The sequence below is a fragment of the Solanum pennellii genome, chromosome 1 (genome assembly GCF_001406875.1).
Source record: "Solanum pennellii chromosome 1, SPENNV200".
NCBI lineage: Eukaryota > Viridiplantae > Streptophyta > Magnoliopsida > Solanales > Solanaceae > Solanum > Solanum pennellii.
In genome coordinates this window covers 93,374,743-93,398,374 of record NC_028637.1, presented here as the reverse complement: position 1 = coordinate 93,398,374, position 23,632 = coordinate 93,374,743, and the positions used below count along the sequence as shown (strand labels likewise).

At 31.7% G+C, this 23,632-nt stretch overlaps 5 protein-coding genes across 5 annotated transcripts; 3 read left to right on the top strand and 2 right to left on the bottom strand.

Moving 5' to 3' along the window:
• On the top strand, positions 1 to 1,613 carry LOC107029345. Its single transcript, XM_015230740.2, has 2 exons — positions 1 to 1,090; positions 1,366 to 1,613. Exons 1-2 carry the CDS (start codon positions 304 to 306, stop codon positions 1,479 to 1,481), a joined length of 903 nt encoding a protein of 300 aa, XP_015086226.1. The 5' UTR covers positions 1 to 303; the 3' UTR covers positions 1,482 to 1,613.
• Positions 1,614 to 1,777: 164 nt separating this feature from the next.
• Positions 1,778 to 3,918, top strand: LOC107016167 (pentatricopeptide repeat-containing protein At1g06270). Its single transcript, XM_015216657.2, has 2 exons — positions 1,778 to 2,397; positions 2,601 to 3,918. Exon 2 carries the CDS (start codon positions 2,741 to 2,743, stop codon positions 3,740 to 3,742), a length of 1,002 nt encoding a protein of 333 aa, XP_015072143.1. The 5' UTR covers positions 1,778 to 2,397; positions 2,601 to 2,740; the 3' UTR covers positions 3,743 to 3,918.
• A 3,240-nt stretch (positions 3,919 to 7,158) lies between these two features.
• LOC107008008 (UMP-CMP kinase 3) lies at positions 7,159 to 11,887 on the top strand. The gene is made up of 10 exons (XM_015206894.2): positions 7,159 to 7,347; positions 8,150 to 8,211; positions 8,877 to 8,928; positions 9,745 to 9,862; positions 10,064 to 10,220; positions 10,322 to 10,402; positions 10,543 to 10,650; positions 10,750 to 10,821; positions 11,488 to 11,538; positions 11,653 to 11,887. The coding sequence occupies exons 2-9, from the start codon at positions 8,182 to 8,184 to the stop codon at positions 11,497 to 11,499; spliced, it is 630 nt and encodes a 209-aa protein (XP_015062380.1). The 5' UTR covers positions 7,159 to 7,347; positions 8,150 to 8,181; the 3' UTR covers positions 11,500 to 11,538; positions 11,653 to 11,887.
• A 172-nt stretch (positions 11,888 to 12,059) lies between these two features.
• Positions 12,060 to 14,338, bottom strand: LOC107008007 (50S ribosomal protein L18). Its single transcript, XM_015206893.2, has 2 exons — positions 14,080 to 14,338; positions 12,060 to 12,604 (listed from the first exon to the last, which is right to left on the bottom strand). The coding sequence occupies exons 1-2, from the start codon at positions 14,293 to 14,295 to the stop codon at positions 12,209 to 12,211; spliced, it is 612 nt and encodes a 203-aa protein (XP_015062379.1). The 5' UTR covers positions 14,296 to 14,338; the 3' UTR covers positions 12,060 to 12,208.
• An 8,510-nt stretch (positions 14,339 to 22,848) lies between these two features.
• On the bottom strand, positions 22,849 to 23,632 carry LOC107027701 (RING-H2 finger protein ATL72-like). The gene has a single exon (XM_015228796.2). The coding sequence runs from the start codon at positions 23,526 to 23,528 to the stop codon at positions 23,133 to 23,135; it is 396 nt and encodes a 131-aa protein (XP_015084282.1). The 5' UTR covers positions 23,529 to 23,632; the 3' UTR covers positions 22,849 to 23,132.

Here is a 23,632-nt window from a genome sequence, read left to right as displayed (position 1 = left end):
AAAGTGGTTGTCCTTTATTCCTTTCCCTTGAATAAGAAAAAAGAATTCTTCATTTCTTGATCATCGAATACTGATTCTTTTTTCCAGTGTGGAGCCCTGTAAAAGACAGTGAAACGGCGGGCCCAACGGTCAAAAAATTAACTGTTAATAGGAGAAAATTGCGGACAGCTGCTCACCATTTGCTTTCTGCAAGAACTTTGAAATTTTCGTGTGAAAAAAAAGAAGTTACTCATTGAAATCTGTGTTTTGCAAATCTAAAACCTTTCACAACAAATTAAAACTCCCTTTCTTTCACCTTTACCAATGGCTAGCTCAAAATCATCGTTTCTCACATTCAATCATCTAACAATATACCTCATTCTGTTGCTACTATCACAATCCCCACAAATTCACTCAACATGTCGCAATTTCTGTAACAACATTCCCATAAACTACCCGTTCAGCATCGACGATGGCTGCGGCGCCCCGCAGTATCGTCACATGCTGAATTGCTCCGCTACTGATTTATTCTTCCTAACACCGTCAGGAAATTACAAAGTCCAATCAATCGACTACGAAAAGCAAACCATGACGATATTCGATCCTTCAATGTCTACTTGTTCAATCCTACAACCTCACCACGACTTCAAAATGTCAGAAATTCAATCAGCTATAATCCCGCCTACGCCTGACACGGTCTTCGTCCTCGTCAATTGCTCCATTGATTCGCCGGTACTTAACCATTACAAGTCGCTCTGTTTTAATTTCTCCGGTCATTCGTGTGACGAACTCTACGGTTCGTGCACATCGTTTAAGTTGTTTCATTTGCTGTCCAACAGTACGCCGGCGTGTTGTTTCACGAGTTATGAAACGGTGAAGTATATGAGTATGGATATATTGGATTGCACGCATTATACGAGTGTTTATAATACGGATAGATTGGAAGGTGTTGGGCCGTTGGATTGGCTTTATGGGATGAAATTGTCATTTAGCGTGCCGGACACTGGATGTGGCCGGTGCGCTAAATCTGGTGGGACTTGTGGATTTGATGTAGAGACTGAGATGTCGCAGTGCATTTGTTCAATCACTAGTAATTCTACTAGAGATTGTGGTAAGTGAGACATAACATTTTCTTCTCTTGTTCATTCAAATAATTTATTCGATCTAAATTTGATGAAGCTGAACCCATAACTTGATTTCACACTGAGTAAACATGATTCAGAATTCTTTCGGCCCTCCAGACATTATCAGTCAGGGGCGTGAATCTGGAGGGTTGTACGTGCACTCGCTAACTTTCAAAAATCATATGTATATATGTATATCTATTTTAAAAAATTGATAGAAATTAAAATATATTTAACCGTGTGTTAATGTTGAATTTTGCAGCTGGGGGCAGAGAAATAAACTTTGCTGATAGTTATAGAGCGTCTTCATTTCCGCCATTGCAGTTGTGGTACATTTTGGCTCTTGTGGCCATTTCTTACATCATCATATTGAGATGACGAACCTTCTATTAAGTTTTATTGATTTTTCTTCTCTTTTGTAATTTATCTTTCTAAACTAGTTATTACTATTTCATGTTCCCTAAACTAGGTGTTTTTAATATATATATTTTTGCGGTATTACACTTGGAAAAAAGTCAAAAAAAGATGCCAGAATTCAGAACTTTTAAGGAATTATCACTTTTATGTCTTTGAAATATTGTGACTAGGATATGTGTCTATTTAATTACGAGGATTCAACTTATTTATTTTCACGTTTAGTTTTTCTTTTTCCATTATCAGAGCACTGATAATTTATGATCAATTAAAACAACAAAATGGTCTCATAATCAACTAAATGAATTATGATCACTGACGAAAGTCGTGTAACAATGAATATAAGTGCAAAGTGCAATTACAGGAAGTTTCACAATGGGTAGACTTTAAAAAGAAAAAGAAAAAGAAAAAAAGAGGTGTTGAAAGATGAAGTAACAACTCAGAGGCAATTATTTAGTCTACAAACTCATATAAATTGTATATAGGCAATAATTATTATATTGGAAGATGAAGAAGATATTATATGAATTATACAAAAGTATTATTTTTCTTTTCATTTAGCTAATTCATTGTAATTTGTATAATATGTATTTTTAAGAGAACTTCATACGATAAGTAGTATTCTTTACATTTTTAAAAAAATTATAATCTTAAATGTAAAAAATAAAAATAAAACACTCAAGCATTTGATCCTTCTTTTAATTGAATATAACGTTATTGATTAAATTGAATTGTGATTTGAAAATATAAACAAATAAATTAGGAGAATAATAACAACACCTCATAGTTTAAAGTAAGTATAGAAGTTGTAAAATGTTGGAAACCGAAGAAGAAAAACTGCAGAAGCATACGGATGCGTGATAGTGTTTAGTCAGATCAGGTATAACTTCTCTCCTTTTCCACTCGATAGAATGTTGAATTTGTATGTTTTTGAATCTTTCCAAAATAGAGTTTGTTATTTGTGTCCCATTTTATGCCTGCAACCTGTTCGATGTTATGCCACAATGAAAACTGTGACATATTTTCTGTTCTTCATTCATTTTGCTATATCATGTGTCCAATTGCTGTAAACCCCTTCTGCAGGTGTAGGTAATTCAAGCATTCTGAGCCGAGACTAAGCTGTTCATTCCAATTAAAAAGATCAGCTTTCGTGTTTGATCAGTTTATGTGCGACTAATTTTATTTACATTTGAGAGGAAAATAAGAAGAACTGGAACAGGGTGATGGCTGTTGCAAAGCTACAATTCTCTGTTCGTCCTCTTTGTCGTTCTTTTATCTCTTCAGCAAGAATGCTTGAAGAATCCATTAAAGCTGTGGTGGAAGATAAAAGATATGAACAGATTCCTGATATTCTAAGCTCTTCGGAAGGGTTTCACCGCACTTCGAATCCCTTTTCATTTTTATCCAATTTTCCTGAAAACACAGGTGTCAGAATTGTTGACGAAATTTTACAGTCTTTTACTCCGATCAGGCCTCGTTATCGCCCTCAAATTGCATATTCCTGCCTCCTTTCCTACAGTCTCCAAACCTCAAATCCTCTCCCACTTGCTCTTGCCATTCTCCAGCGTACCCTTCGCTCTGGCTGCATTCCGGTACCTCAAACTCACCTCCTACTCTCCACTGCATGGATGGAACGTCGGAGTAAATCCCATTCTGTTTCAAGCATATTGTTGGAAATGCAGGATATTGGATATGCACCTGATTGTGGCACTTGCAATTACCTGATCTCATCGCTTTGTAAGGTTGATCAGATAGATGAAGCAGTTAATGTATTGAAGGGCATGGGCCGTGCTGGTTGTAGTCCAGATTTGGATTGTTACGGTTCTTTAATTGACAACTTGTCCGAGCTAAGACTGACGTCTGCTATCATAAAGTCATTGAATGAAATGGTTGCCATATTTGGCTTGAGCCCCAGAAATGAAACTTTGGTCAAAGCTTTGGCAGCAATACGGGCTAACAAAGAGATAAGGAGAGCAATTGAAGTAATTGAGTTCTTAACAAATGAGGGTGTGCATGTTGGATTCGAGTGCTACCAGTCAGTCCTTGAAGGGTGCTTAGAGAGCCGGCAGTTTCTTTTAGCTGGTAAGATTGTGATAGAAATGACCAAGAGAGGCTTTATACCATACATAAGGTCAAGGCAAAAGGTTGTCGAAGGCCTGACAAGTATTGGTGAGTGGAAACTTGCCAATGCCGTGAGACAGAGGTTTGCAGAGCTAAGGTCGTAGTTCGATGCATACTGTGAATCAGTAAGCTTTATCGAAAGGGATCAAGATCATTATCCAGACTGAAGGTATGACTGTAAAATCAGCAACTCCGTTGGGAGTCCTCTCAGAACTTAGGTACTGTATATCACTTTATAGTTTGTTGATTAGTTTATGAAACTCAAAGCTCGTTGCATTTTCATACGCTGTCCAATGTCATACTTTGAAATCTACATTATAAAGAAAACCATAACAAGTTTTAAATAAAATGAGTATAAGTCTCATAAGAGATTAAATTTTGAATTGAAAAGTTCTACTTGGCAATCTGGTATTTAATGTCAGCTGGTCATTTTACCAGCATTCCCCAATAGAGAAACAGTTAGGTAGAGGTGGAGTGCTAGTATATAGCAAATCAACAAGAGAAGTGAGCTACAAGGATTTGAAATTTGGCTCGTGGGTCCATGGAATTAGTTGCAGTGTGTTGGTTCGGACTCCACGTTCATCAATAGAAAAAATTCCAAGAATATTCCAACAATCACGGTGTGATCTAGTGGTCACTCAAATGAAACAAATTATGATCTCTCAATTAAATTTTAGTGAAGGCAAGAAACAATATTTTCTTTTCGAAAGATTAACCTGATATATATATGTTGATAGAAGAAAACATATACCCAATGAAATAGTTAAGGTACGGCAAGCTGGCCAGTACACTACTATTATAATTTTTTTAAAAAAGTAAGAGTAATTTTTGATTGGTAAAAGAGCAAGAATATTCTATTTGCTATTGTAATATTCATATTCTTTTGAACGCAAGTTTCATATTCTGACAGGGTGTGTGTTATTTCAGGAATTTATGATAAAGACCCTTTAATTTTTATTACTCCAGTATGGAAAATAATTTATTTTAGAACTTTTTAAAAAACAAGCTTTTATCACATGAAAACATGTTAGCTATATATCAACTTTGAAGGTTCTTTAAGCGTTCCTCTGAACTTTCGAATTTGCTTGACTAGAAAGTTAGCATTGAATTTTTAAATTGGTGCCTTGACAAGTACTCTTTTGACCTTTTCTTCTGTCACAAAAGAAAGTTCTATAATTTTCTTATATGTAATTGTTTAAAATATTTTGTACATTTGGATAAAAATGTCAAAAGTATTTCAATCTTGAAGTCGAGACCTTTTAACAGTAGTTCATAGGAAGGAAAAAGTATACACACTTTGGGTGAGTTTGGTATGATATAAAAATGTTTTTTTGCACAAATAAGCGAAATTTTACTTGTTTTTGAGTGTTCCATTTGTAAGGAAAATTTTTTTCAAAAGCATTTAAATATAGTAGTGACAAATACTATGACCCCCCCCCCCTAAACACGAACCCTTGCTTCGGACTCCGACTCAAAATCCAAGCCAAACCTGGATTAAGCCTAACCCGTACCCAACAACGACCCCACCATGACTAGGGACCCGATGTCGACTCAGAGGCCTAACCCTAACATGAGACCGGCCTTGAAAGTGGGTTGATGTGAAATTTTGTAATTCTGGTGAATACAAGGCCTAAGGGTGAAGTGCCACAATCATAATCATTTAGTATACCTACTTTCTATTAGTTTTTTTTTTCTATTCACACTCTTCCTTTTGAGTGTATTTGACTTCTAAATGAAGATTTTTACAAAAATATATGGTCTACAAGAATATTATTTTTATCATAGCAGTACTTATATACACGATATTTTACATACATCCGGTATAAAAGTGTATAAGAGATGCTTATACACATTTTTTTACACTTTTATATAGATCGATTTATGTAAAAAATTGGTGTTTGATCTTCCATGAACTTCAATTATGAATTTTAAGCACATATTTATAAATATCCTTTTCTACGACTAGTATGAACAAATACAATTCATCTTCAACTCAATATATTTTAAGTAATATAAAAAATATTTGATATCTACTCGTATATAAAAGAAAAAATATAAATAATTAAGATTTAACTCTTTATAAAGTGCAAACAACATCTCCTTGCAAATAAGCTTGTAAACAATCTTTAATCTAATACTTTGTTTGGATCATTGTTATTCATTGTTTTATAATGTATTGTATGGTAGATACAATATTTGGTTAGACTGTATTGTTTGTTGTTGTTTAATAACATTTTAATTGTTTGGTTTGGTAGTATCTTACTATATTATAATTTATAAATTTACTATAATATTCTTAATTATGCTAGAGTAGGAGGTTTGACTAAATTCAAATAATTAAGATAAAGCTAAGGGTAAAATAGTATTTTGAAATATTATGTAAAGATATAATTAAAAAAAAGAAATTAAGTAACAATTGGAACACACCAAATCGTTGTTTCATAAAATAGGAGGGTTTTCATTGTTTAGTAACAATCAAATTTAACAATTCAATACAATACATTTTAAATAACAATAAAAATAAACATTGTAGGTATAGTAACGATACAATATAATATAATAGGTAACAATGATCCAAATATAGCGTAAAAGACCAAAAAAACAAACCAGCTCTTTCTTCACGTACCATTAAAAATATTGCCATATCTTTAATTAATAATTAGTTTGCCAAAAAGAAGAAACAAAGAGAAAAAACAAGTGTAAAGTAGCTATCAACGAGCACAAACAAGTCACACATTATTTTCTTATTTCTAGCTCTTATATTCTGGTACAAACAATTAAATTCTTTTTCGTATGATTCCAAATGTAAACAAATAAATAATCCTATCTAAAATTGAATAGGTCCATTCTTTCTTAGTCTATGCCAAAAATGATGTACAAGATTAAAAGAAAAGATTAAAAAAAAATAGTGCACTTTCTGATTAAAAGTGGATAACAGGGCATTATTTGAAATCAAATTAATTTGAAGTTACATGCAATTTTTCATTTTTTATATTTTAAATTAATTTATTTTTTCATTCCACAAGTTGTGAAATCTATCAAAATTTTCTTAAATCTTATATAATATTATAAAAATAAGCAAACTATAGTTCACGATCAAGATATATTGGAATATCTTGAGGTGCTACATTGATAAATCGTTTATTTCATGATCCTTTTATAAATAAACATTTGTAATTATAAACTTTTAAATACACATAATTTCATAAAATTTTACTAGTTCGCGATAGTTTTAGCTAATTATCCTTTTAATGTAATTCTTTCATGTGATATAACACAATCTAATTCTTCACATCCATCATTATTTGTTTTACAAAATATAAACGAATGAGTTAAGTTTTACATTTTAAATTTTTTTAAAAATATCTAAACTTATTTCATAAGGAGAATTTGAAATCATGTTCTTAAATTATGTATGTAAACATATAAATAAAATTATAATTTCAAATCACGTATCGAAACGTCGCTCGAAATGTATAAATTTGTTAGGTTAGTCAATTCACTATAAAGTGAAAAAGGAAAAAAAGAGTAACCATTCAACGCAACGTGTGGAGTGGGAAAGGAAAAAGGGAAGAGTTTACCGTTCAAAATGGTTCTCCCAAATTTAGTTCGAGGCCTATAAATATATCTCAAAGAGCCTCGCGAGCTCTTCACATTACCATTCCCTCCCTTTTTGTGTCTTCACAAATCCACCATTCTTCTACCTTCGGTAAGCTTCAGATCTTGATTTCTCTTTTCCCGATCTACGCTTTTTTATTCATCTCCTCAATTTCATACATTGCATTCTTCAATTTACTGCATTTTCTTTGCTCCGATCTGACCCGAATTTTATCTCTTTGTTTTGGAATTCTTGAGATTTGATTTTGTATTTGGGAGCTAGTTTTGATTTGATCTGATTAGGAATTTGTTTATGGTTGAACAGATCTCATGCAATTTTATCTGGTTTGCGCGTGCTCAATTTTGCACCGACACATTTATTGTTTAAAGATTTGATTTTTTTTTAAATACTTGTGGGTTTTTTGTTTAACTTGACTTGATCTCTTTTAATTTCAGTTGCTGGAAAATTTCTACTGTTTTAGGATAGTATCGAGGCTTGGGAATAGTTTAGGCTGGTACTTGGGAATGTATGTGAGAAGGAATAAATTCATGATGAAGCGGGGCGGGTGCATGTAAAGACGTGGGTTCTGGATTTTTTTGCTTTTGATTGACATCTATTATGAAGATTGATGTTTTATACTTTAGATTAAAAGTGTTGCTTCAAGCTTTGTGATGTACGTTTTCTGGAGACATGAAAGATTCTGTTTTTAACTCTAGCAGTTATATTATCTGAAGCTTATTGATGTGAACATGTTCATTTTTCTTATGTGATCTGAAGCTGGAATATATTAAGTGAAGATTCCAGCATCTGATCTCTGAAAGTGCAAGTCTTTTCCTTCTAGATGTTCAGTCCCCCCTCCTTTATTTTTAGTGTCAACATTCCTGAGTAATTGATTGAGTCTGTCTTTCTGCAGACAATTTTGTAAGACCAAGTTACCAGAAATCCATGGGGACTGTTGTCGAGTCTGCTAACCAGGTAGCTTTCTTTACAACTAAATGTGCTTCATATATCTAAAGAATATTCTTATTACCTTGATTATTGGTGTCCACTTCCTTTGTGAATGAGTTCTAATTAACATATCGTCTAAGCATCTGGAATCTAAACAAAAGTGAAATGTTTTTTACCCTGGATGACATTATTGGAGGGATGCTTGACCTTTAAGCTATCACTAACTTCTCTATTGTCAAATGCAAATAAGAACTTCTACTATAATTAAAGAAACCTGCAGAAAAAATTATGAGATTTTAAAGACTTAAAATAGTGGAGTTGTGGTGTGTCTTACAACATATGGGGCTACAACAATTGCACTGTGAAATTAGATACCGATTTTCTAGATTTGCAGGATGTATGTACCAACAGCGACACCAAGAAAGAACGGAAATAGGGGTCTAACTCCCATTCTCCTCCCTGAAGTTCTTTATTTATAGAAGTTCTCATATAGTTCTATGAGTTCTTCTTGCTAGGCATTAATTCTATTATCATAAGAACATTATGTTGAATATAAAAATTCCTCCCCGTACATAAATTACCACCACCACTCTTAATAAATAGTATAATTATCCATGATTTCTGCTCCTGCACAGTGTCACGCAGATGCTACATCCTCCTTAATTTGATATCTTCTTAATAATGAATTGCAGGGAGCAGTAAGCTTGCCAACCAACAAGAAGGTCACCGTTATCTTTGTTCTAGGTGAGTTTTTCGACACCAACATTGCATGATCTTGTGGCATTCTTGATACGGCACCTCATAGTTTGGCAAAGTATTTTGTCCCTGTATGTAATTGTGAGGATTAGAGGTGGAACATGTTTGAATCATATGTTTGCCATCATATGTTATCTGATCTACATGTTCAGTTAGTGCTGCCACTAATACCGATTAAAATGCAGCTCTTGGCAGTCTATATGTCTAACTTTTTAGGGTTTGACGCCGTAACTATAGCTTCTTTGGTTGAAACTGCCCCCAATTTATTGTATTAATAAACTATTGCCTGTATGACTGCAAGAATCCTTTGGGCATTTACATCCAATTTTGATCAAAATGAAACAAGAAGCTATATTGTGTAAAAGCCAGATCAGATTGGACTGGTTGAAATTTTTTTACTCCAGTTTAGATTGTGATGGTAGAATTGATTTTCTGAAGTAACGGGGCTTCATCTTTGTGATTATTTACATACAAGTTAACAGGAGGGTTTTGTAGTAATTAACTTGTGAGGGTTACTTGAGAAAATTTGAAGGAGGTATATCTATTTCACCATAAAACTTAATATACTGTTAAGCTAATTGCTCTACTTATTTATCTAACTCACTCAAAAAAGATTTTTTGTGTTTGGGCGTTGTGAATAAAACAATTATTTGGAAATATCCTATTATGGGGGTGCGACCTGTGCGGATTTCTGGATCAAATACACATCCTCATTGCACATACATATTTGTTGATGCAATCTGTACCATTGATGTTAGATTTTTATCCTGTGCTAAGATTTGTCTCCTCTATTAACTTGGACAGGTGGCCCAGGCAGTGGTAAGGGCACCCAATGTGCTAATATTGTTGAACACTTTGGGTACACCCATCTTAGTGCTGGTGATCTTCTCCGAGCAGAAATAAAATCTGGTTCAGAGAATGGGTAGGATATCTTGTTTTGTTTGTGTCTTGTTCTATCTTTCTCCTTACTTTTTACCCTTTGTCATTTCAACCAACATTCTGTGTAGTAGATCAACAGCTGTTGCTAAGTTGCATCATCTCTTTGAGTTTTGTTCAATAGCTTCAAGCAGTGTTTATTGCACACAAAGGATTAATCCTCAGTACTGTGCTTTTGAATGTACAGGACGATGATTTCGAACATGATTAAAGAAGGGAAGATTGTTCCGTCAGAGGTAACAATTAAGCTTCTCCAACGAGCAATTCAGGAAAATGGCAATGACAAATTTCTTATTGATGGTTTCCCCCGGAATGAGGAGAATCGTGCTGCTTTTGAGTTGGTCGTGAGTTCCTCATTCCACAGCTCTTTTTAGCTGCATATTGATAATTCTCCTATTTATTAAGAGTTATTGAAATTCAACTATCACATTTTAATGTCTCCCAGACTGGAATTGAGCCTGAGTTTGTGCTCTTCTTTGATTGTCCTGAAGCAGAGATGGAGAAACGCCTTTTAGGTCGGAACCAGGTTAGACATATTATAAGACTTCTTCTCATGCTTACAGTTCTTCAAACCTTTATGGTATTCTTGTTTCTTCTATGTTAATCTTCTTTTCTAGTATTGTGATTGATTTTCTTCTCAAAAACTTTAAAATTTTCGTTCTTTAGGGAAGAGAAGATGATAATATTGAAACAATAAAGAAGCGATTCAACGTTTACATGGAATCTAGTCTACCTGTTATTGAACATTACAACTCCAAGGGGAAGGTTCGAAAGGTACTGTTTTATCTTTCAGCCTCTTTTTCTTCCTCCCCTCCACTCCAGAGAGAGAGACTCTGCATATTAAACAGAAATTGACATCTTTTTTGCCTTCAGATTGATGCTGTAAAGCCTGTTGGAGAAGTATTTGAAGCCGTTAAAGCTGTTTTTGCCCCATCTAATGAGAAGGTAAAGTAGAAATGATGGTTTAGTGAATGTTTAAATGATATTAAGACCTAGTAACTTGCATGGAAAAGGATAGCTGGCTTATGTAATGTAATTGGGAAGTAAATGTCCTCTGTTGCAAATGTTAGGGCTTATGCATAGCTAGATCTATTCTACATTATGAGATCAGTAAATTATCACTTAGTGTTGAGAATCCTGTGAATGTTTGCCTTACAATTCAAACAATTTCTGCATATATATTGAGTTCATGGAGCATTATTTTTATTTATCATTATTGATATGGTTAGATTTGCTCCAAAAATTTGCCTTATCCAGGAGAATCGTCTCCATAATAATGGAGTATATGGGATGATTCGCTGTGGTTGGCTGCTAATTGAGCTCATAATATGAGCTGATCTTCAGTTTAAATCCTCATTAACCATATTAATCCAATTAATATTCATCTCAGACCAGCATTTATACAAAATAAAACTTAAAGTACTAGAAGTTCTCTAACTTTGTGCAGTCATAAGAATCTCTTCTATTACCAATTGATTGGTATGGGCATATATTCTGTCTTTCCATTATACGATGTCTTTATTTGTTTGTCAAAAAACAATATTGTTGTTCTGCATATCCTTTATTTCCTTTTTCTTGTTATTTTATACATATTTTTCTTGTATGTAACAGGTTGCTGCCTGAGAATTCATTAGTAGAGAGGCATCACAATTAATTGCTATGGTAATTTAAAGAACCCTACACTTGGGCTTGCGTAAATGTGTGCATCTGTTTCTGCTGCTGTGAATTGATTTTACTGATAACTAACATTTTCTTTTGTCATTTCTTTCTCTCCAGGTATATCAGTATTGTTTGAATATTGGTGCTTGCTGTGTGTCTTCAGCAGCAAAACGATGTATCTTTATAGATTCTACTTTTTTATACGAATTTATGCAAAATTTTCTTTGTTTTTCCTCTATTTTTTTGTTTCTTTTGAAGGAAACACAATGTTGTATTATTAGCTTATTGTCTCTGTATTGTTATCCTTGTCGATTCTGATATCTGATAAATAAGATTATAAGAGTTTCTCGTCTCTCGTGCTTTTTGTAACGAACAAATCCTTGAAACTCAGAAGTAGTAATAATTATTATTTGGCTAGTCGGGCATGCTCTGTTGGCATTCTCATTTGCAGAAATTTAAGAACAATGTCCTATCTTGCTCTTGGATTTTCTCCAAGAAGACAGGACCACAATAACAGAACAATCTTTTGGCAAGTAACATTATAATATGCAACAAAGACGAGCTCAGAAGAATACAGAAGAAAACGTATATGTTCTAATAGTTGGGAATAACTGATCCTGAAAATAACTAATATAGCTAGTTGCAAGTAAAATGTGTACACAAGGTGAAATTTTTAAACAAATATGATGCCATTTTGTTGAATAGTATCAAGAATAATCCCAAGTCTACCTTCTATTCTTTCATTCTTCCCAGGTTCATATGCAATGGCATATACATCAGCTTCTTTTGATCGCTCCGCAATCAATTTGCCTATCACCCTAGCAGCATCGTTATCAGTAAGCGATGGCAATGTGTTCCTCAAGTCTCTCGAGTTTGTGGTAGCTACAGAGATCACCTTGCTGGTTCCTCGATGCATGACTTTGGCATGGATAAATCGTTTTGAAAAGAAAACATTTAGTAAAAAAGGTCTCAAATACATATCTGTCCTTTGTTTCCATGATTTCCTGTTGGGCTTTTTTGCAGCTTCACTCCGAGATCTTCTCGTCCATGCAGCCTCAACGACAAATTTCTACAAAAAAATAAATAATAAAAAAAAATGAGCAGGTACATTCTTCAATCCGCATGAAACAGTTACCCATGCCGCAGTTTCTGATCTGTTATCCATGCTAAGCTAGGATAAACATGTTGGAATATGCTATACATTCAGAGATTGTACTGTATATGAATGCCTCATATTTTGATCCAAACTCTTATCTCTTCTTTGAGCAAAGCAGCTATGCTATCAGGTAAGCAACGAAGAAACACAATGGATACGATTTAGAAGTCAACTACATACTCAAACTTCACTCACATCACCGATCACTGTACATCACATATGCCCAATTCTAGCAGATACTTCCCATAAATCAGCAGATCTGTTTAATAATTAAGTAACAAAAACAACATATAAACAAGCCAAGTGACCTCCGCATGTGAGTATTGCTTTCAGGAGTATAATTGCGGGTAAAGAGGACAGAAACACGATGCCTCAATACTTGGCAAAGGTGAGATCGTGAATGTAACTACAACAAGGTTTCTCTGCAAAAAACCATCGGTGAGAAAACACAGAGCCACTTTATCTTTGGAAGATCTATCTCGTTCTTGGTATGTACCAACTCTATCTTAAAACATTTTTTTCTAAAACTGTTTTCCGATTCTGAAAGAAAAGAAGTTATGAGAATCTTTTATGTTAAGAGCTACATTGTAAATGCAATACTAGTCGATCGAGCTTACCTCATATCAGGATACACAATAAAGCAGCAGTGAGCATTGAGTTACAATATAAAAAGGCCTTAATGATTAAGCAGATACATTCCAGTTCTCGTCTTACAATATAAAACAGGTCAGGGACTTCATCGACCACTCTCTACTTAACCATGATAATGTGAAGATATTCAAACTCGTAAGAGTGCAAAAAGCAATGTTGAAAAGAAGGAACATATTTAGCAACTGTCTGTACAATCCCTTTGCCCATCTTTACATCCTCACTTCGACAATCTTCTCCTTCCCCTTCCCCTTCCCCTTCCCCTTCCCCAAGAGAGGTAGCTGTTCAATCAAAAACTTAGAAACCACAATGGTCAATCTCTATTTTGCCTAAAAAATTACTAACATTTGTGTCATATGAGTTTTGCTTCAGAGTTCCTCAAATTGACCCTTAAAATCTCGTAAAAATCCAATCTTTCAAAAGGAACATTGTCATTTCAGCTGAATTTCCTTTCTAATATCACATTTTCCTATGTTTTTCTCAATCAGATAAGGTGGAAACATATGACTGCACTTGAGCAGAAATATCACCAACTACTTTTCCCTCTTTCACATTTTGTTTGACCTAGTTACTATCCAAAGTCAATAACACACACACACACAAAAAAAAAGAAATATGTATGCAGATTAAATCAAATTAGGGCAAGAAATTGACAGAATTAACTAGAAATCACAGTACAAAAGATTCTCCCAAAAAATAAACTAAAATTGTTGAAAGAGCTGAAGAAATAAAGAATATACCTTATGAAAAGAGAGATTTGAAGGGCATGGAATTGAAGAAGCAGAAATTCTGAGTTGGGGGAATGAAGAAGACCATGAAAGAGAATTGGGTTTGTGTGATGGAAGCAATTCGGAGGAAAGAGAGAAAGATAGAGGTGCCAATGAAGAAGCCATTCTTGGTGAAGTCTTGTTCACTAAGGTAAAGGGAGAAATATCTGTTTTAACCAAAGAACACATCGGATTGGCCTAATTCAAAAATAGTTTTTTTTTCTTACTCTTACCTTACCGATGAGTATTCGGTTTTCTATATTAATACATATAAGGGAAAAGGGTCTGTTATACGTGAGCCATTTATTTATAAGTAGAAATTATATGAGTCATTACGAGGGGTATATCAATTTCAAATGTCAAAGTTGAGGGATATATCAAATCATTTTTTTTATATATAATTTCTTCTTCATTTCTCTTTTCCTAATCGTGTTAGTGTCTTTTTGAAAAGTTATCAGATAATTGTAATTATTAGAATAGTAATTATTGATCTAATAATTATGTTAATTTGTTTATTTGTTATAGTATAAGGTTATATTAAATTTTAAAAATAAAAATTAATTATTTAAAATTAAAATTAAATTGAATATTTAAAATATTTTATCTTTTGAAAATATACTAATGTTCTTAGTTGATATCATAAAAAAGTTTATTTATATTGTTTTTGTTAGTATATGTTAATTAAATTAATTATAAGAACTAAAAGTACAAAATTTATATAAGCATCATGAAATGAATGTTTGATAAAAAGATAATACTACAAATATAATAACAAAAAATTATAAAACATATGACAAAAAGATAATTATCAAGTCTAACTTAAAAAATTAACTTGCAATGTAAAACATCGAGTAGTCAACTCTTAAAACAAATAAAATTGATTTATCTATAATTTTAAAATATTACTCATAATATTACCATACCATATACTTAAAAAAGTTAAATCAGATACACATTTTCTTGAATATGGTATTGAATAATTATCTTAAAATTCAAATATCTATAATGACCGACTTTTACTTAACAAAAAAAAGATACACACTCATATTTTATTCCTTCACATTGTCAATCTTTACTTCATGTGATTTAATTTTTCTTATTATCTAAAAAATAAAAATTATTAAGGATAATTTTGTTAGTATGCTAATTTTTAAATTAAAGTACAGTTCATTGTTGAATAAACTTATGAACTTATATTTTCCTTTTTCTTTGATACCATATTTATTTATGTTATGTTAAAATTTGACATAAGAGTATTGTGTTCAATTTTTTATTTCGAATTTAGAACTTATGTTATATTAAATATGATAGTTAAGTATGTCTAATTATGTACCGATTTTTTTGCCCTAAATTTTTTTGGGAAAAATTACAGAAATACACACTTTTCATTTCACTTATTTATATTATCTCGTATTACTTTTGAAAATCTCCAAAATCTCTTTATTTCTTTAATGTACCTGAGCTGCATATTAATGTGTTGAGTTAGTATGTAATGTATTTGAGCTACATTTTATGTACCTGAGCTAGTTTTTAATGTATTCAGACTTCATATTAATGTATCTGAGCTACATATTATGTATCCGAGCTAGCTTTTAATGTATCTGAACTACATATTAATGTATCTGAGACAATATTTAATATATCCAAACTTCAATTATTGAATCCAATTTTTTTAATTTCTAAGGAATTAATGTGATTAGAAACTTATTAGAGGTAGATTGTAATTTTATATTAAAACTATGGGATTTATATAATTTACACTTTTTTTTTTGAGAACTTTCATATATAGCCTCTTAAAAATAGCCTAATTATTCTCCATAGCTATAGTTTGATAATTGTAGCTACAAGTAATATGAAGGAGAGAGGCGAGCGAGACTGGGAGAGAGAGGAGAGAGGAAAGAGAGAGGGGGAAAGGTGAATTGTATATGTATATTAGTGAGATAATTGTATATCATACATATGTATTTGTATATATGGCAAGAGAGATTGGGAGTGGGAGGAGAGAGGCAAGTGAGACTGGGAGAAGGAGGAGAGAGGGCAGGGAGTGGTAGAGAGCTGAATTATATATGTATATAATTGTATATTATACTTATGCAGTTGTATATATGGCAAGCGAGATTGGGAGAGTGAGGAGAGATGCGAGCGAGATTGAGAGAGGCGAGTGAGAGAGGAAAAGAGTAGGAGAGAGGTGAATTGTATATGTATATAGGTTAAATAATTGTATATTATACATATGTATTTGTATATCCTGGCGAATTATACATATACAAACGTGACTAATTATACAAATTCGAAGTCAGCCCAAGTAATTAATTTATAATGTTAGTCAGGAGTGGTAATTATAGCAAACTATAGCTATGGTGAGTAATTAAATAGTATAAGTTTGCTTAGCCGCGTACTTTTCTCTTTATTTTAGATCAATCCAAATGGACTCTAAGGTGAATAAGTACTTAACGAGGTGTGTCATATTATAGGGAAAATTGTATATAAAGGCAAACTAATAAATCAAATTAAATGTTATAATCACACTTTGATTTAATTGTGCCTTGTAGCAAACTGTTTGTTAGTCACCTCTCTGCCACAAACTCTCGCTCGCCACTCTCCCTCTCACTTTTATACAAACACAAATGTATAAAATGTGTTTGGATTTGTTTAAAGCAAGAAAAAATTATATATGTACAAATATTTTCGTTTTCCTCTCGCAGATCTCACTTGTCACTCTCCCAGATCTCACCGCCACCCTCTCCTCTATCGCTTATACAAAAAGAAACGAAATGTATAAATTGTTCTTCTGGTTGTATAAAACGAGAAAAAATTGTATATATACATATATTTTCGTTCCCTTCTCTCCCTCTCCCATATCTCACTGGCCACTCTCCCAGATCTCGCTCGCCACCCTCGCCTCTATCGCTTATACAAACAGAAACGAAATGTATAAATTGCGTTTCTGTTTGTATAAAGCGAGCGAAAATTGTATATACACATGCAAATACATATATCTTCGTCCCATACACTTATAATTATACAATACGAATATTTCCCTTCTCAGTTCTCTTTTATTTTTCTCTCTTTCTCGTTTTATAGATACACAAATTATACAATTGATTTGTATACAACTGTTTTCTTTTGTATATGAAATATACAATTGGTTTCTTCGTATATGTATAGCGAATTATACATATTTATGTTTGTTATGGAATACAATTATGTAAATTTTACTATAACATACAAATATAAATTTTGTATTTGTTATATATGAAAGTTGCTTCATATTATATGGATCTCTATGTATTCAAAGTACTGGCCCAAGAAGCCCAAATGAACTTGCATAGGACCATTTAAGAGGCCAGCTCCTAATGTTACTAAGCTCTAACCTGTTGGACCTTCGTCCTATGTTGGTGCTTTGTACAAGCCCACAAGCCGAGGACAAAATCTATTTGTCTATTTTTTTTAGAGATTAACTTATAAAAATGACTACTATGTAATTTACCAAAGATGACTATAATCAATTTCAATTTGATGTATGAAGTTTTACTCTATTATAGTCACTTTTTTCTTCGAGACATTCAATTAAATGTAAGAAAGTAAAATACATTATGAATTGGAACAACATTAAGTATAGTTAAATCATTTTTAAGACGACGAAATGATTTAATGGATCCTGATATTTGTATGAATTTATATTTTGAACATTTTTACTTAATCATTTGACAATTAAACCCTCAAATTTAAATAAATTGAAAATTTTAAACTCCTTTAATTATTGACCTAGCTTACGTAACATTTATTTTGCTGACTCACTTAAAGTGTGTCGTACCACATAGTGAAAAAGAATATTTTTTCTGCGTTTCGCTCTGATTTTTACTACGTGTGCTCTTCTTCTTCTTATTCGAGGAAGCCCCCAACAATTTACCACAAGATCTCAGATCCAAAAAAATTACAATTAATTCAAATGAATTAGTAACTGTCAATTATCGAGATATAATATCGTATAAGTAGATCAATAAATAATGTGAAAATCTTCTCCTATTGAATTTTAGAGCTTAGTAGCTCCCAAAGAAGAAAAAATTTAAGGGAATGTAGATGGTAGAATTGGTGAATTGAGGACGCTGCATCTTGGTTTGGGAAGGTGGGGAAATGGGAGAGAAATAACAATTTTATTATTTTTTTAAAATAAAAAAGGTATTACTACTATTTTTCTTTAATTTTAACGTTTTGGTCAATAGTTAAAATAGTTATAAAAATAATAATAACATGGCATTAATCGATATGACATGTCATTAATTTAAGTGAGAGTAAGGTACACACATATTTAGACGGGTTTGGAAGTCTCATTTAATTGAATTTAAAGGTTCAATTGACAAATAGTTAAGTAAGAGGATTCAAAATACAAACTCATATAAACATAAGGGATTATGATATCATTTTGTCTTTTTAAGACATATTTTTATACTTAAGAGCCAATATTTAGGAATTACAAGGTTTTTTTTTTGTTTTGTTTTTTGCGTGTATTATTCCATAGATCTACCACCTTGGATCATCCAAAAAAAATTTCTAAAAACATTTTATGATGACTTCCAGCACTAAGTTAGAGGGAGTATTATGTATAATCACACCATTTGAAGGCATATTTTGCAATTTACAAGCCAGGTTTTAAAAATTACGCAACTTTCTTGATTTTCATGTGTATGAAACACTCTAAACTTTTTTTTGAAAAAATTTATAAGGACTTCTGTAATGAGTTAGAGGAGCATTGTGTAAGCCACACTTTTTTCAGGCATATTTTTACATTTACGAGTCAACTTTTAGGAAATATGCAACATTCTTGATTTTTTTTATGTGTTATAGCCTATGGATCTGACGCCTTAAAACAATCAAACTTTTTTCTGAAAATTTATTATAAGGACCACCGTGATGAGTTGGGGAGCATTAGTATAGTCACATTATTTTTAAGGCATAGTTTCACAATAAAGAGACAACTTTCAGGAATTAGGCGATTTTCTTGTTTTTTCGTGTGTATTAGCTCATGAATATGACGTCTTGGAGCACCCACAGAAATTTTTCGAAAAAACTTTATGGGAACCTCTGTGATGAGTTGAGAGAGAATTACGTATAGTCAAATCATTTTTAAGTCTTATTTTTGCATTTACGAGCCAATTTTTAAAAATTACGCAACTTTATTGATTTTTCGTATTTATCAGCTCATGGATCAGGCGACTAAGAGCATCTTAAAAAAGTTTCAGAACTTTTTTAAGAACATTCTGTAGTGAGTTGGGATGGTTTTACATAAAATTACATCATTCTAAGGTTTTTTTCGTATTTACGAGCCTATTTTTAAAAATTGTGTGACTTTCTTGATTTTACGTGTCTATTGTAGTCCATGGGTCTGACGGACTGATGTCCTGGAGCACCCTAAACAATTTTCTGAAAAAACATTATAAAGCCTCCATAATGAGTTGAAGGAACATTACGTATAGTCATATCATTTGTTAAGACATATTTTCGTATTTACGAGCCAACTTTAAGGAATACGCGCTTTTTTTGATTTTTCATGTGTATTAGCCCATGAATTTAGCGCCTTGGAGCATCCAAAAATTTCTGTAAAATTTTTACAAGGACTCCGTAGAGAGTTGGGGAAACATTTCGTATAATCACACAATTTTTATGACATATTTTCATATTTGCAAACCTACTTTTAAGAATTACGCGACTTCCTTGGTCTTTCATACTCTATCAGTCCCTAATCACTTGTCCACTTTTGAATAGATACACCTATTAAGAAAACAATAATTGACATAGTCAGTTTTATCATTTTACACTACTTATTACGAAGTGAATGATTGAAAAACTTAAGATTTTCAAAAAGTTTTACATTTTTTTTTTGAAAGTAATTAATTTAGGATATAACAAATAATCTTTTTTTGTTATTTTTAAATTTATCAAAATGGACAATAATTAAATATAATTAAAAAAAAAACGATAATTTGCGACAGAGGAAATATGTATCAACCCATGAATCAGACTAACACACAAGGAGTATAGTAATTATATCTATTGGAGATGTAAAAATGGGTTGACAAATGTAAAACAATTAATTAAGTTCTCTAATCATTATTGCCTACACATGATTAAGGAAAAATCCAACCTTGTTTAGTGACAGAAAACATGCTAACATGTTATCCATTATCCAATGCATTCCACTTTGATGTTTCATCTTAAACTATTAAAATATTTTTATTTATTCTAAATAATAGAAGTACCCATTATTGGAGAGAACAAAAAGAATCTTTCATCTCATTAAAAAAAACACTTTATCTAAAATGAAATTAAGTATTTTAATTAAGATTAGGCGGTCTAATATATTCCGTACATCCATTTAAATGTTTCATGCCATCACCACTCCCACCTGAAATGTCCTACCAAAGATCAACATCAATTTATAAATAATTTATACATAATTTTGTATAATTCAATACAATAACTTTAAAATAATTTATCAATAATTTTATATAATTCAATACAATAACTCTCTGTACGAGGTAGTGATAAAATTACATATACATTACTCTATTCAAATTTTATTTATAAAATTATATTATATATGTTATTATTATAATACCACAACTATAAATACTCGTTCAGAATAAGGTAAATCACAACCTGCATTTTTGGAACTCACTTTATTTCATTTTAGTTAACTTGATACAATTCTTAAAAAAAAGTTATTACGAATATATTTTATTAATAAGATTTTTAAATTCTAAATTTATCTACCAAAGATAAAAAGAGAAAAATAAATAGAAAAATTCTTGATTCCATAAATTAAACAAGTAGTAATAGAAGAACACAGCATTATAAAACATTTTATAGGTAATTTTTTTTTGAAAATTTCCGATAAAAAAATTATAGAATTTAAAGAAAAAATAACTCAAGCTAGATTTAACTGTCCAGACTGGGGAGCTTGAATAAACTTTTCCACATAATTTTAAAATGTCATTTCCTGGCAGAGATAATTTGGACCATAGAATACAATTTTGTTGAAAATATATCTGCCTTAAACATTCATTTTTTTTAATTATTTTTTTCATACTTTCTTCTTCATACCCATAAAAATATGTAGCTTCATTCTCACAATTTCATACTCTTACTATGGATTTAATTCTAGTTGCAAGTCTGCAAATATTCGATTCCAATTAATTTTTTTTTTTAGATTATTCTAATTCTAAACTCTAGTTTATGTCGATATATAAGGTTAAAAAGTCATGTCGAACATTTCGTAAATTCATGAAATATTTATAAAAAAATCAAATTCAAATTATTTTAGTTCGAGAAATACGTTACTGATATCTCTCAAATCATGAATGACCTTATCTATCATGAGAAAAGTATAAAAGGAGAAACAAAATTATATACCCATATTATATCAATAAAAATATATTTTTTCATATTTATTTATGATTGTAATTTATTTTCCATAATGAGAAACAAGACATCCAACCCAAAAACTTCATTTTCACTTCTTTCTTCACCAATAGGCAATAACATATATACCCACTCACTTTATTTTAACCTGGCTCCGTTTGTACTAAATTTTTTTTACATAAACTATTAATAATAATTATTTAAATTTAGAATTTTAAATCATTACTTAGTTTGACAAGATATACCAAGAGAAAATGATAAAAGTAGTCTTGTTCAATTATTTTTGTCCTCTATATTTATCCAAAATAGTATTCCTTTATATGAAATATAAAAAATTAATGTAATATGGTCCCACACAAGGTGGACCCTTTCTTTCTTCTGCCATTTCTACCCACTTGCGCCATTTTTTTTCTTCTAAAAATTGATTTATTCTTTTAGTTACTGTAAAAGTTTTCTTATATACAAAAGTTTCTTCGAATTTCTAAAATATGTTCCTATAAATTTTCATTTCTACCTTTGTCCGTTCAGTTTTTATTTTTTTCCTTCGTTACAGTTTGATTATATATTTTCAAAAAATTTTAACAAATATTATTTGGATAAGAATTAAGTGAAATTTAATCATGTGTTTAGTTATAATATTTGAGAAATATATTTCACTATTTTATAAAAATATGATTTACACTCATAAATTTTTAAAATTATCAAAACTAACCATAAATTTGTATTATAAGTTAATTGACTATTCGTTGTAATAATAACAAATAGTGTTATGGACATTAGAACAATGTGGTAGTTTAAAGTGGGTCCAATAAGTATCATTTCATACATCGTTAAGTAGACAAAACACATGACTTTTTATCTTGATTGTTCATTATTTCATTAATAACCATATCGTCATTTAATATTTCATCACTACATTGGTGTCCACGTAAAAACATATGTAATACAACACAAACAACTATTATTAATGTATTTTTTGTAAAAGATAAAAATTGAGATAAAATTTCAATTTTCAAAAACATCTCAAATAATGAGATCTGACGAAAATACTAAAAAAATTAAAAATTTAAAATATTTATTAAAAATATTATTAAATAATAACAAATTATATAGATAAACACAAATTGCTAAACTTTTTCCCAAATATTATTTGAAAAATCTACGGCCAAACAGGCCCTTACAACTAACATCTATATTTCCATTAGAGTCCTAGATCTATCTCATCCATGATACAATTTACAGCATCAAAATCGCCCAGTGTATATAGGACTATTTTGATCATCTTCTCGATATAACAGCAACAATAACATATCCACTGAATGAGATCTGGAAGGGTATAATTTTCTTTGAACAAAGCTTACACAAGAAGCGAAAAATGAAACATCTCCTCCATCCAATTGACTGTATAAAAAACTTCACTATGATAATTAATATTAATACAATTCATTATGGCTAAATTTTGGTACAAATGGATTAACTAAGAGAGGAAAAAAAAAAGAAACTTCCCCAATTTTTACATCTCAAAATTAGCTAGATTGGATCCAAAGAAATCATACAGAGCTCGATTCTCTTCACCGATCCAAAAAAAAAAAAGATGAATAGATTCATGGATGTGCAAGAGACATACCGCCGGACACAAGCACTGTGACTATCTCAGTAATAGGATTATAAATCTTTTCCAAAATAAAATCCTCCGCCCGTGAAATTACGGTTTCGCCTCTTCCCTGAACAGTAACTTGCCTTCTGCAGAGTGGACATGTCCGATTGCTTTGTAGCCACGCGTCCACGCACTCCACGTGGAATACGTGCCCACATTTCGGCAGTTTCCGGCAATTCTCGCCGCTAATAACGTCGTAGAGGCACACGGCGCAGTATCTGGCTTCGTCGGTGAACGGAGGTGGTAGGTGATTGTCGGGGCGGCAGAACCACCGGAATTTGATGCCGCAAATCAATAAATCGGTGGTTGTGGCAGCGAGCAATACCTCAAATTGAAAATCCATAGCTTCCTAAAAGGAAACGTCCAAAACGCTGCGTAAGTTGTCCGTATTGACTATTGAGGTCCTAAGGCTAAGATAGAGAAAACACATATGAAAGTAAATCGAAT

Excerpts from the sequence above, each read along its gene's own strand:
- LOC107029345 (XM_015230740.2), top strand. The coding sequence starts at position 304 with ATGGCTAGCTCAAAATCATCGTTTCTCACATTCAATCATCTAACAATA. Across the intron at positions 1,091-1,365 it reads TAATTCTACTAGAGATTGTG|CTGGGGGCAGAGAAATAAAC; the intron begins GTAAGTGAGACA and ends TGAATTTTGCAG.
- LOC107016167 (XM_015216657.2), top strand. The coding sequence starts at position 2,741 with ATGGCTGTTGCAAAGCTACAATTCTCTGTTCGTCCTCTTTGTCGTTCT.
- LOC107008008 (XM_015206894.2), top strand. The coding sequence starts at position 8,182 with ATGGGGACTGTTGTCGAGTCTGCTAACCAG. Across the intron at positions 9,863-10,063 it reads AAATCTGGTTCAGAGAATGG|GACGATGATTTCGAACATGA; the intron begins GTAGGATATCTT and ends TTGAATGTACAG. Across the intron at positions 10,403-10,542 it reads GCCTTTTAGGTCGGAACCAG|GGAAGAGAAGATGATAATAT; the intron begins GTTAGACATATT and ends TTCGTTCTTTAG.
- LOC107008007 (XM_015206893.2), bottom strand. The coding sequence starts at position 14,295 with ATGTGTTCTTTGGTTAAAACAGATATTTCTCCCTTTACCTTAGTGAAC. Across the intron at positions 12,605-14,079 it reads CAAATCTCTCTTTTCATAAG|AAATTTGTCGTTGAGGCTGC; the intron begins GTATATTCTTTA and ends ATTTTTTTGTAG.
- LOC107027701 (XM_015228796.2), bottom strand. The coding sequence starts at position 23,528 with ATGGATTTTCAATTTGAGGTATTGCTCGCTGCCACAACCACCGATTTA.